This window comes from Leuresthes tenuis, unplaced genomic scaffold (genome assembly GCF_036924035.1).
Source record: "Leuresthes tenuis unplaced genomic scaffold, fLeuTen1.0.hap1 SCAF_3, whole genome shotgun sequence".
Classification (NCBI taxonomy): Eukaryota; Metazoa; Chordata; class Actinopteri; order Atheriniformes; family Atherinopsidae; genus Leuresthes; species Leuresthes tenuis.
Window position 1 is genome coordinate 37,163,406 of NW_027325357.1, and position 12,157 is coordinate 37,175,562.

Below are 12,157 nucleotides of genomic sequence, written 5' to 3' on the forward strand. Positions count from 1 at the left end.
GATTGACGGGCGGATCGGTGCGGCGTCTGCAGTGTTGCGGGCTCTGCACCGACCCGTCGTTGTGAAGAGGGAGCTGAGCCAGAAGGCGAAGCTCTCTACTTACTGGTCAATCTACGTTCCCATCCTCACCTATGGTCACGAGTTGTGGGTAGTGACCGAAAGAACAAGATCGCGAATACAAGCGGCCGAAATGGGTTTCCTCCGCAGGGTGTCTGGGCTCTCCCTTAGAGATAGGGTGAGAAGCTCAGTCATCCGGGAGGGGCTCGGAGTAGAACCGCTGCTCCTCCGCATTGAGAGGAGTCAGATGAGGTGGCTCGGGCATCTGGTTAGGATGCCCCCTGGGCGCCTCCCTGGGGAGGTGTTCCGGGCACGTCCCACTGGGAGGAGACCCCGGGGAAGACCCAGGACACGCTGGAGAGACTATGTCTCTCGGCTGGCCTGGGAACGCCTCGGGGTCCCCCCGGAAGAGCTGGAGGAAGTGGCCGGGGACAGAGACGTCTGGGTTTCTCTGCTCAAGCTGCTGCCCCGGGGACCCGACCCCCGGATAAGCGGCAGATGATGGATGGATGTTTTCTTTGTTATCAGAGAACATCAGCCTCATCCTAACTGATTTGCAAATGAGTTACATTGAAAAACTGGAGAATGAATTTCATCAAGTCATGGATTAGGAATAAAAAGGAATGAACTGTCCTGGGACAGAGGGATAATATATACAAATGCTTCATATTTCCTTCAGTATTTAAAATAGATACCCAAGCCCTATTACACTATCATGTTGATGATAGTCTAATCTGTTCACTCTTGTTAAGGAAAACCAGCTTTTGAATACATTTCTATTATAATCGTACACAATACTTCAGTTATCCTGCATTATACATCTGACTTTTAAAACGTATACAGGTCTGGCATAGTCTCTTCCTTTTATAGCACCTGCTCTCCCTCTATCACTGCTCCTCTTCTTGCTGCTTGGCCCAAAGATGAGCTTGGTTTGGCTCAGCCTTTTCCTCCCTGTCCTGTTTTCCCTTTAGTGAAGAATATAAACACAGTCAAATACTAAACTGATAGAAATGAAAACAATATTCCATTTCAACACCATGTTTTCAGATGTGTCAGAAATCTTAAAAATCCTTGAGGTCGGGGCGGAGCTTTTGAATTTTGAGGTAAAAATGGGGCATTCTGAGGCTTTTTGAAGGATATTATGGTGACTCATGAAGTAAGGGCAAGTTGTCACAGAAAATTATTTATTATTATTTTGAAAATGAACCGGATGTTATATTTTGTTTCTGGGCACGACTTCCGGTCCCGCACGAGCTGCTCTGTGCCGTGTTGCTGCGTTGTGCTCGGCTTCCGGAAGAAATATAGGAACAGGTTCAGCATCCAACACTGAGAAATCAACACTGAATAAACGTTTAATTTTCAGTCGAAGACGTCGCTGACATTTCAATCACAAAATGAATGTTGACTCAACCGGTGGAAATTGATTGACGACCGGTACTGACGGAGTTAACCAAAATTAAACTTTGATTCATGTTTCCTTGCTATCCGAGTAGTACGCTGGGCTGCAATAAAAATCTCTCCACATTACAGTGCTTTTTTCTCACAGTCATCTACCACTTAAACTGCTCTCCACCTACATGTTTAGCTCGATGTGCTTCTCTTCCAGTGACTGGTGAGACTGACTGAGTCGTAACGGCGGCGGTAACATCAAAGTCCGACCTGTGTGTGGTAGTTACCATAGCGACAGTGCATGTTGTTGATGACGTGCAGCGTACGTAAACCCAATCTGAGCCACTGTTTTATTAAACAGTCGCGCTACTCTTGGCTCTTCAAATATAAAATCACCACAATTTAAGGGGAAAAAAATACTGAGGACACGGCCTCTGTGTTCTCTACGGTAGTTACGGCCTTGAACCGAGGCGACAAGACAACAAGTTTCACCCACAGATGTTTTGATCACTTTCTCAACAGCAGATATTGATTCTGGTAAAGAAGCTTCGAAAAACATTGTTCTTTCCATTCAGATCCGATACCTTCAGTGTACCTTCATTAAACATATGAAGGAATGAGAAATAAACTCTGGGTCTGTCCCATCCATCAAAGACAATCAAAGGTCAACTTTGTGGAGCATTGCATGGAATTCGGCTGTAACTGTACTGTACCTCAGAGGTTGTAGAATATTCTGTCCCTGGATCATTTGCAGAGAATAAATGACAGAATTGAAGTTTATATTTGTCCTGATTTGTAATGATGCAAGAATTTTTTTTTCCTTTTTCTTTATTCCAGCTAACAGGTCAGTGTCAGTGCAGACCAGGCTTTGGAGGCCGAACATGTACAGAGTGCCCAGATAACACATATGGAGATCCTCTAAGAGGCTGCCAGCGTGAGTCAACTTCTTTAAATACTGCATGGCACAAAAAGAAAAGAAGCTTATTTATTAAAGGAGGCTTTGATCCCATGTTCCTCCGCTGAAACTCTGTTAAACATGGTTATAACAGACTCTAAGATTTCATTCAATTGAGTTTATTCAATATAGAATTAAAAATATAAACAGAAAGTACAGAAGGTAGTAGTATTTGTGTATCATTATTCAGACAATTACAAGGAACTTTTCTAATTAATGCAATTAGAAAATTATTCAAACTGACACTTCCTGCTTGTATCACAAAATTGTAATATTTGAATACACTTTTGGAATAAGGTCATTGTTTTATTTTAAAACTCAGATTTATGATGAAGACTAGATGTAAATGGCAGTGTTGAAATCGACAGGCGGAGCTGAGTCAGGGGGCAGAGCTGACAGCGAAGCAGGGTGAGCAGGTTCAGCTGAGGGGAAGACTAATTCACAGTGTTAAAGAAAGCAAACTCAATGGTGTTGTGAAGGAAAATTATGTAAAAAGCTGGTGGTTATGTCATGCAACAAATGTAAATGTCAATGTAAATGTAATTTACTTATACAGCCCTTTACAACAATCCATTTCGGTGTACCAAAGTGCTTTACAGCAGATAAAAAATAAAGAAAAGAATAAGTACAAAACAATAAAATAACAGTAAACGCAATAAAATACAGCAAAATTGAATAAGATAATATAAAAGAGTCACCATACTACTGGGTATTAAAAGTCATCTGAAATTTTTAGCAGAAATGGTAAATGGACTTGTACTTGTATAGCACTTTTCTAGTCTAACTGACCACTTCACTACATGCCACATTCACCCCACTCTTAAGATACACATAACTAGGTGCTTTCTAATCATTCACACACATTCATACCCCCAATGATACACTGGGGGGGCAACGTGGGGTTCAGTGTCTTGCCCAAGGACGCTTCGACATGCATCCTGGGGAAGCCAGAGTCGACTGCTCTTCCTCCTGAGCTATAGCCGCCCCTGGCAATAAGATGCATCTCGGGGGGCCCTTCCAGAGCCTGGGAACAACTTAAATTGATAGAGGCACATCCTGGACTATTATTGCAATTAGAGTCAGATCTCTGTTAATTGTTGACTTCGGACATCTGCACTTATTAGAAATGAAATTTAAACGTGTAGCCTCTGAGGACTGAGCCCTGCTGGTATGTGTGGTGGTGATTATTTTGTCTTCTTGTCTCTTCCATGACAGCATGTCAGTGTGATGCTGAGGGAACCTTCCGAACCTTCTCATGTGACAAGCAGACAGGGGCCTGTTTGTGTCGGCCAGGTGTCACTGGGACTCGCTGTGACTCTTGTGATGTTGGACACTGTGACTCCTTCCCTGCCTGTGAACAGTGTCCCTCCTGCTTCTTCACTCTAGACTACCAGCGAAAGAACATTAGCTTAGTTCTGGAGAGACTTTCTCCCAGATTCCCCTCTCGTCCTGGAGGTGCTGATGTTCTTGAAAACTTTGGAAGACGTATTCTGACTATTGAGTCTAATCTGAACCTGATCAGGAATTTTATCTCCCTTCCATCCAATATTGTTACACAAGTTGATGATGCTCTATCAAAGCTCGACAAGCTCAGGTGAGCAGCTCCTGAAATCTTCAGGGAAAAACATTTAGTCTATATACTTTAGCTTGAAAAACTTGACAAAAACATTTATCACTCCTTAAAGCTTTTCATTGTTTTCATGAATGTGTTTTCTGACACTGATGATTGTAATTTTCCCATCCTATTCTAATACAGTTTTTCCTGATGACCAACTGTCATTGTTTTGCAGGGGCAACATGGACAAAGTTAACAATGATCTTTCTCCCATGGGAAGACTTCCTGGTTTAGAATCTGAGGTGGACAAACTGCAGGCTCTGATGGACAGCCTCATTTTCATTTACAAAGATGAGAAAGATGCTATGGAGAAGTCCATCAGTGCCAACAATGCAGGTTAGAAAAAGACCCAAAAGTTTCTGCAACAGTTGATAATGTGTTATATGGATGGCTGGAGTTTTTAGGGAACAGCAACTGAAAGAGGTTCAGTACATCTACTGCATGAAATACGCTCAAGTTGAGTTTTTGTATTGTACGCAGGAGCATTTATTGCCATCAAGAATGCCTATGATGAGTCTACAGATTCAGCCAAGAAGGTGAATGCCAGCGAAAACACAGTTAAGGAGACAGCTGATGTCAGAGAGGAGGCTAAAGACATTCAGAATCAAGTACAGCCAAACAACATCAGAGATCTGAGCAAACTTAACCACAGCATGGCCTCCCACCCAGACCTCACTCCTGTTGCAAAAAAGGTACCTGCCAGGCTAACCTCCCATTGTCAAATCAGACACTGCAGCATTGTGAAAGCTACAGCTTAAAAAAAATTGTACCAGAAACAAACTCTTGGTCAACAAATTTGTATCAACTGATATCCTATCTATTGAATATATTCTGTCATGTAAATTCTGTATAAATCTTATGCACAAGTGCCACATTCATAGGTTTTTATCCCTATCCCTATCCTGTCCATGGATGCTTTGCAATCTTCAATTTCACACTGTATCACCTATGGAAAGGTTCTTGAGGTTTAGGCTAAGAAAAAGTTCAGGAACCATTCTCGGTGGCAGGGTCCATTATCTGTGGTGCGAGAATATGCCCACTGCCTGTCTGACTTATAAACATCCAGAACTGTAGCATGGAATGAAGCTCTCTAAAGCTCTTCAAAAAGACTTGCTATCATCCTCTGTAGATTGTGAATGTTTGCTGAGCCATATATGACAGTCTAACGTGTAACGAGTTCTCTGTAACTGTCTCTGTGTTAATGACTAAACTGACTACTGAAGAGACTAAACCACCAAAAATACCAATGCTATATCATTTGAGGGGAAAAGTGATATAGAGGGACAATTTGGAATTTAATTTCAGGGACACCAGTTCTTAAATTACTGTAAGATATGCACCTTTATGATTTGTGACTTCTTTTTTCAGGTGTGTGGCAGTGTTCAGTCAGAACCCTGCACCCCACTCCTGTGCAAGAGAGGAGATTTGTGCCCACCAGAGGGGGCCACACCTTGTAAGAAAGGGACAAAGTGTGTGGGTGGTCTGCCGCTGAGCAAAGGGGCAAACGCTGATGTTAAGGATGTGAAGGACCGATTGGACAAACTCAATGGAAAGATCACAGAGGCTTCTGAGATGGTAGATGCTCATTCTATCAGCTACGTAGGCACATCACTATAGCTTTGTTCTGTTTCCTTTTCCAGATTATTCTTAGATTGTACAACAGTTTACAGATTCTAAATCTTTATTTTACTTTCATTCCACTGAAGCTCCAAAAAACACAGGAGACGGCAAAGCAGGTGAAACAGTCTGCGGAGAAGCTATCCAGCAAACTGGAGAAGGCCAAAGATGAGATAGGAGAGGATTTAAAAGAGACACGCATTGTTGTAAAAGAGCTCAAAGACTTCCTTTCAGGTATAAATTAGTGGAATCAGTCATGGCACTGGTATGAAGTTTTACAGGGCATCTCAGAGTGACTCTTCGGATGGGCTCTCCATTGCAACTTTGATTTAATTTTTCCAATTTTCCTGTGTCTAGACCCATCCTCCAACCTGACTCAAATCCAGGAGGTGAGTGACTGGATCTTAAAAGCCAAACTTCCCCTCAACCTGGCTGTTCTGAAGAGGAAGCTGGAGGAGCTTAAGAATCTGGCAGCAAATCTACCAAACAGTACATCGGTGCTGAAGGAGGCTGAGCCACAGCTGGATGATGCCAGGAAACTGCTGCTGGAGGCCCAAGCTGCCAGGTGTGCCTTCGAGACTCCACTGTCAGACAAAACGTGTCAACCCTCATGTTGTTATTTTGAACGACTATCAACTTTCCACAGCCACAGCATCTGTACATAACAGATTTTCACTGCTGTCTTAATCAAGATGTTTCCTTTTGCTTTATGCCCTCAATATTGTCTACGCGTGTGTCAACATACAAACTAGAGCCAGAGAATATATCTGGAATGGGGAAACACACATGCTACGAGGAGATTTGTGTATTCAGAACAGCATGACCATGTTCTGGGGATAATAAAAGACTGGAAAAGTAAGTGGTTATAAAACACAGCAGGAGGAACCTGTTGCAACTAAACAGGGTAATTGGCAACAAATCAGTTACATGATAGGGGGTAGAAATAGGATAGGCAGAGTCTCTCAGAAGCAAAGAAGGGTAGAAGTTCAGCAATTTGCAAATAACTGTGTACAAATTGAGGAGCAATGACGAAATGTGTCTCAACATAAAATTGCATTGAATATTCCACCGTCTACATCCATTTTCTATACCTGTTTAATCCAACTGTAGGGTCACAGGGGGGCTGGAGCCTATCCCAGTCATTATTGGGCAACAGACAGGGTACACCCTGGATGGGTTGCAAGTCTGGCACAGGGCCACACAGAGACAAACAACCATGCCTGCATACACTCACTCCAGGGGTCAATTTAGATATGATACATAGATAAATATTTTATTGATCCCAATGGAAATTTGTTGACTCAGCTGAACACGTCAATCAAAGCAAACATCAGGGAAAAGCTAAAGTAGTATCAGGATAAAGTGACACGAGATAAAACTGCTCAGCATTCACAGTCCTATACCACAACCTGTAGTGCCCCCCTCGCTCCACCCCTCCCTAATGTGCTATTATACAGTTTAATGGCCCTGAGTAGGAAGGATTTTCTGAGTCAGTCCATAGAGCAGATCAGTGACAGCAGCCTGCTGTTCAGTGAGCTCCTCTGTGCTGTCGTATGATCACCAGTCACTAACTTAACCTGACATGCATGTTTTTAGACAGTGGGATAAAGCCGGAGTACCCAGAGAGAACCCACACATACAGTACACAGGCAGAACATGCACAGTCCACACAGAAAGAACCTAACCAGGATTTGAAACAGGAACCCTCTTGCTGTGAGGTGACAGTGCTGACCACTACACCACCGTGCTGCCCATTTGGAGCATCGTGAAACACAAAATACAAAAAAGCTCCAGGACTACTGAGCAGCTAGAATCCTCTATCAGACAAGAATGGGACAACATTCCTCTCCCGATGATCCAGCAGCTGGTCTCCTCAGTTCCAGATGTATACAGATGTTGTTAAAAGAAGAGGGGATGCTACACAGTGGGAAACAATGACCTGTCCCAAACTTTTTGAGGCTGTTGTTTCCATCGGATTCAAGTTGAGCTGATATTTTTCTCTAAATAGTAAAATGTTTTCTGTATTCTACTGTGAACACCTAACCTGCTCCACCTGGAGACTCAAGACAGGCTGATCAAAGACATTAGCAGCAGTGTTTGCTTAGCAATAGAACAATGGATGCACCCTATTTTCATAAATTGTCTCCACCTAACTTGTTTGTAAATACTGAGATTGGAAGAATGCAAGTGTTGATTCAAAGTTGATTCAGATGTGAACTTAAAGAGAAATATCCAGATAGATATATCCAGTAGAACATCACTAAATACACAATATAAAGAGTGGAACTTACATTTAATCCAGGATGAGTCTACTTTTTCATATATGGTAACAGACGTCATTACTTGTTACTGAAATAAAAATACAAATGAAAAATAATCAAAAAGAACATGTACAGTACATCTGTTAACATTTCTAAATGTGCAGTCTTCTGACTGATGAAAGGTGTTTTTCTGGTTGTGTGTTCACAGAGATGTTGCACTGGAAGTGAAGGCTGATGTGGACATGCTAGTAACAAAGTTCAGAGCAGCTGAGGGCTCTCTCTCTGACCTGGAGGACAAACTCCAGGATAAGCTTGCTGATATAGAAAGCCTCAATGACAACTTGATGCTGGTAGGAAGCACTGACACATCTGAAAATGGACGTGATCCATTTATTCCAATCCCAGAAAAAGTTGCACATAAGGCTGTGCTGAATTTTTTTCTCTTCTTTCAGTCAAAAGATCAGCTGAGCCCAATAGAGAAGACATTGGATGATATATCAACACTGATCAATCCATTGAAACCCCAACTGGATGAGCTAAAAGACTTGCTGAAAAATGGAGGCCAGTTGGCTCAGAATGCACAGGAAAAAGCAGACAGAGCTGAGGATGAAGCAATTGCAGCCAAGGAGGTAAGGACATTTATGGATTATTTTGTAAGGCTGAACATTGTTAGCATAAATTGCATGTTAGTATAACTCCAAGTGAAATCAGCTATGATTCTTCTCAAGTGCGTGTCACCTTAAAATGTGTGTTTGCTGGGTCATGCAGAGAAAACGTGTAAACCTGCTGGATTCAGGGTGCTGATGGCACCACACCATCTGCTGCAGGGCTTTTTGTAATTCTTGCTGCTGAAGATACTGCTCACTATGACAAGCCCGTTTAACATATGATTGGTGTCATGTGAGTGACCTAACAGTTTGTTCTCACATTCCACATCGGCTAACAGAACTGTAGATGTGTGCAAGCTTACATTTGGTGAATCTTTCATTTGAAGTTGGACCAGTCTAAATGTAATAGTAGCTTATTGGAATGCCAGAAAGGAATTGCACACACACTTATTTGAGAATCTGAGTGGCATAAATAGCGTGGGGATTGACTCTCAAATAAGCCAAGAATTCGGACCAGTCAGCATCCTGTGCTGCCAGCTCCAGGCAACCTCTATTCATTGAATGACTGGAAATAGCTTGAAGCACTTTATTCACCTGGCTGGTGGTTTGCTGAACATAGTGATCCTTCATCCAATATCCTGCTGGTATGGCTTGAGAGTTCCTGCCAGTTTTCAGATGATTTTACGAGGACCAGAAACTCCTGGGAGACCAGCAATAGGTTCTGAGTCTGTTCATTCATGAAGCACAAGCTTTGTTCAAGGCCTGTCTATCCCAGCAGCACGTTTACATTTTTACACATAATCCCTGATGCACTTATTTCTACTGATACAATTATTCAATGCACATCCCAGGCAGTTATGTGTAACAAACCATTTTGGGTCTCAGTTTATTGTTGTCCTGCTGCAGAGTGAATCAATGAGCAATCAGACTGATGATGAAGCTGTTAGGATTAGAATCTAAACTGCCTCTTAACATATGTCCTAATACAAATATGTTTATTTGAAGGATCTGTTGACTTTGGAAGAACAGCTTGATCGTCTTAAAGATGAAGCTACTACTGAGGCAGAGCCTGAGGAGGAACGACTATTGAAACTGCAGGCAGATGCTGGGGTTCTGGTTAACACCACTGAAAACATGATGAAGACACTGGAGGGTAATATAGCAATAATATACTATCAATAATATAGCAACAGTGATGTAGCAACATCACTCTGCCACTAGTTGTGTTTCCATTTTCATGTTCAATAGATTATTTGTAATTTCCTGTAATGTGGATTGATCTGGAGAATCTGTCATTTATCTCAGACTTACTTTACATACATGTCCCGATGTTTTTGCTTCTCTTGGTCTTCTATATTGGGAGAAATCAGTGTCTAACTGGGAAAGAAATAGGTCGTTTTTGCACAACTTTTCTTTGTTCTCACACAGACAATATGTTTGTTGTGATCTTTTAAGAAAAAGTCTCCCAGGTTGGGTTTGTATAAAAAATATTAACACAGGTCACTAAAACCCTTGAAACCCGTGTGTGAGATCTTAATCAGTTTCATGGTCAATGCTTGTCATCTTGTCTCTCTCTAGGAAAAGCAGATTCCATCAGAGGGCTGCAGGATGAGATTCTTCAGAAGTCATCAAAGCTTGAAGGGCTTGATATCAAGCTAAAAGACCTCCTGCAAAAACTTCGAAAGAAAGCCCAAGATTTTAGTACCTGCCAGGGCTGAGTGTCAGCATGCCAGACCACATGTGCAGCCTTTCACCATTTACACCCACTGTCTCTGTCAGGTGTTGACAGATTTGGACATTTCTCTCAGCAACAAACCAAATTTATGAGTGGACCACACTGAATGTATTGCAACTTGCTGCACAGATGTAAAACATGATCTTAAATAGCGATGACTCTCTCTGTATAAACACTGAATATGTAATAGAACTAATTCACAACATGTGTCAAATCCAAGGCACTTTTAACAGAGAATAAACAAGTTCAATATCATTCCCATTGGATACAATCCAATAAGTATCCAGGCTGTTGTAGTCTAATTAGAATCCAGTTTAATCCAGTTCATTATAGGTGCATTCATGTCATACCAATTTGTTTAAAAAGCCTAACCAACAGAATTCTTCTCTTCAGTCCTCCGTCCTGGCCGTACACGGGGTGACTGTGGCGAGAATTCCTTTTTAATGGGAAGAACCCTCCAGCACAACCAGAGTCAGGCAGAGAGGCCATGTGGCATGACTGGTTGGGGGTTGAGAGGACCAAACTAAATTTAGTCAAGCTTAATTCGGAATTCATTTCATCCTCGTCACGTCTGCCAGTTTTCCCAGAGACACACACAGATTTGATTTTCAATAATTGGCACAAAAAGCTGCCCTGAGAGTGTCCGATCACCTGTTGCAGGGTCTAAGATTGTCTTCTTCCGTGGATTTGTTGAGGTGTCATTTACTGTCTGCCTCTCATCACTGACTGCTTTACTTTGAAAACTGTATTTTTTTTATGTAACCCCATCTAAGTTTGTCACTGGTTTGATGACACATTATGTCAGCAGTTAAAAAAAGGAAACTGGCTTCTCACATTGCAAAATTTCTAATGTTTTTGTTTGTTGATATCCAGAATTGGGTGTAAAATGTTTCCTTCCAATGAAGTTGTCTTCAGCAGCAGTGGAAGCCTCATATAGTAGATTATTAAAAAAATCAAACCATTTGTGACAGGTTGTTCCAGTTAAAGCAGGTTTTGAGGATAGACTTGGAACATCTATGACTAAACCTTCACAGGAGAGAACAAAATAACAAAACCGTGTTAAGCTCCAGTAAAATTGTTTTAAAATCAAGAACAAAATGATGAAAGGTGGTATTTATACAGTGAGCGCATTGTACCATTATAATATTCAGGATTTTATCTCCAAAATAAATCCAGACTGTGACAGGCACTGATAGCTAAAGGTTTTACCTGAAATACACTTTTAATCAGAAGCAGAAGACTTTATTAATCCCCAGAGGGAAACTGAATCAAGAAAAAAGTAGCACTACAAAACAGCGCTTGTATATTTCAGAAGTGTAGAGAGGGTGAATGTTAAATTAATAGTTTTCTGTTTTGCATAATATGTAATGTAGTTGATGCAGTTTTTTAATAAAAACCTGTTTCTGGTCAAAGTAGTCTTCAACCATCTGAACATCACTGCAGCCGCATATTCAACACAAAGAAGCAGGAAGATTGGTCACTACATATTTATTGAGAAAATAATACAAAAAAGAAAATGCATGTTACTATAGACTATACTTCTGAATAAGGAATCATACATGGCATCACTAGTGTTAACAGCATCTTTACACCAGCTTGTGGCACTTGATGAGTTCAGTTATTAAACAAGAGAGCAGCTTACTGGCATATCAGAGAAACCACAGCAAACTCTGCTGTGAGCCAATAACCAATTCAAAGTTAAATGTAGTCAAATGGAAATTTGACTAAAATCCATAAATAAGTTCAGCATGTATGGACACATGTAACAAGACATGCCCAAAAGTCTGCCAACATTGAAACATATACGCTTTCTCAGGTATTGATGCACTGGAGCACCTGAACATGAATAAGCATCATGATGATGACTACTGCAGCGTGCTGATACTGTGGCAGCAGTGACCACACTAATGTACCACTGGC

The 12,157-nt window shown here is 41.5% G+C and overlaps 1 protein-coding gene across 1 annotated transcript in view; it reads left to right on the plus strand.

The window, feature by feature from the left end:
* The window catches only part of lamb3 (laminin subunit beta 3), a 36,925-nt gene extending 25,276 nt beyond the window's left edge, over nucleotides 1-11,649 (plus strand). The window contains exons 13-23 of the mRNA XM_072382958.1: nucleotides 2,284-2,380; nucleotides 3,617-3,995; nucleotides 4,192-4,352; nucleotides 4,497-4,708; nucleotides 5,385-5,591; nucleotides 5,723-5,867; nucleotides 5,991-6,198; nucleotides 8,103-8,244; nucleotides 8,347-8,523; nucleotides 9,508-9,655; nucleotides 10,081-11,649. Coding sequence (XP_072239059.1) covers nucleotides 2,284-2,380; nucleotides 3,617-3,995; nucleotides 4,192-4,352; nucleotides 4,497-4,708; nucleotides 5,385-5,591; nucleotides 5,723-5,867; nucleotides 5,991-6,198; nucleotides 8,103-8,244; nucleotides 8,347-8,523; nucleotides 9,508-9,655; nucleotides 10,081-10,220 — 2,016 coding nt within the window. The 3' untranslated portion in view covers nucleotides 10,221-11,649. The remainder of the gene's footprint in view (nucleotides 1-2,283; nucleotides 2,381-3,616; nucleotides 3,996-4,191; nucleotides 4,353-4,496; nucleotides 4,709-5,384; nucleotides 5,592-5,722; nucleotides 5,868-5,990; nucleotides 6,199-8,102; nucleotides 8,245-8,346; nucleotides 8,524-9,507; nucleotides 9,656-10,080) is intronic.
* Nucleotides 11,650-12,157: the final 508 nt, after the last annotated feature.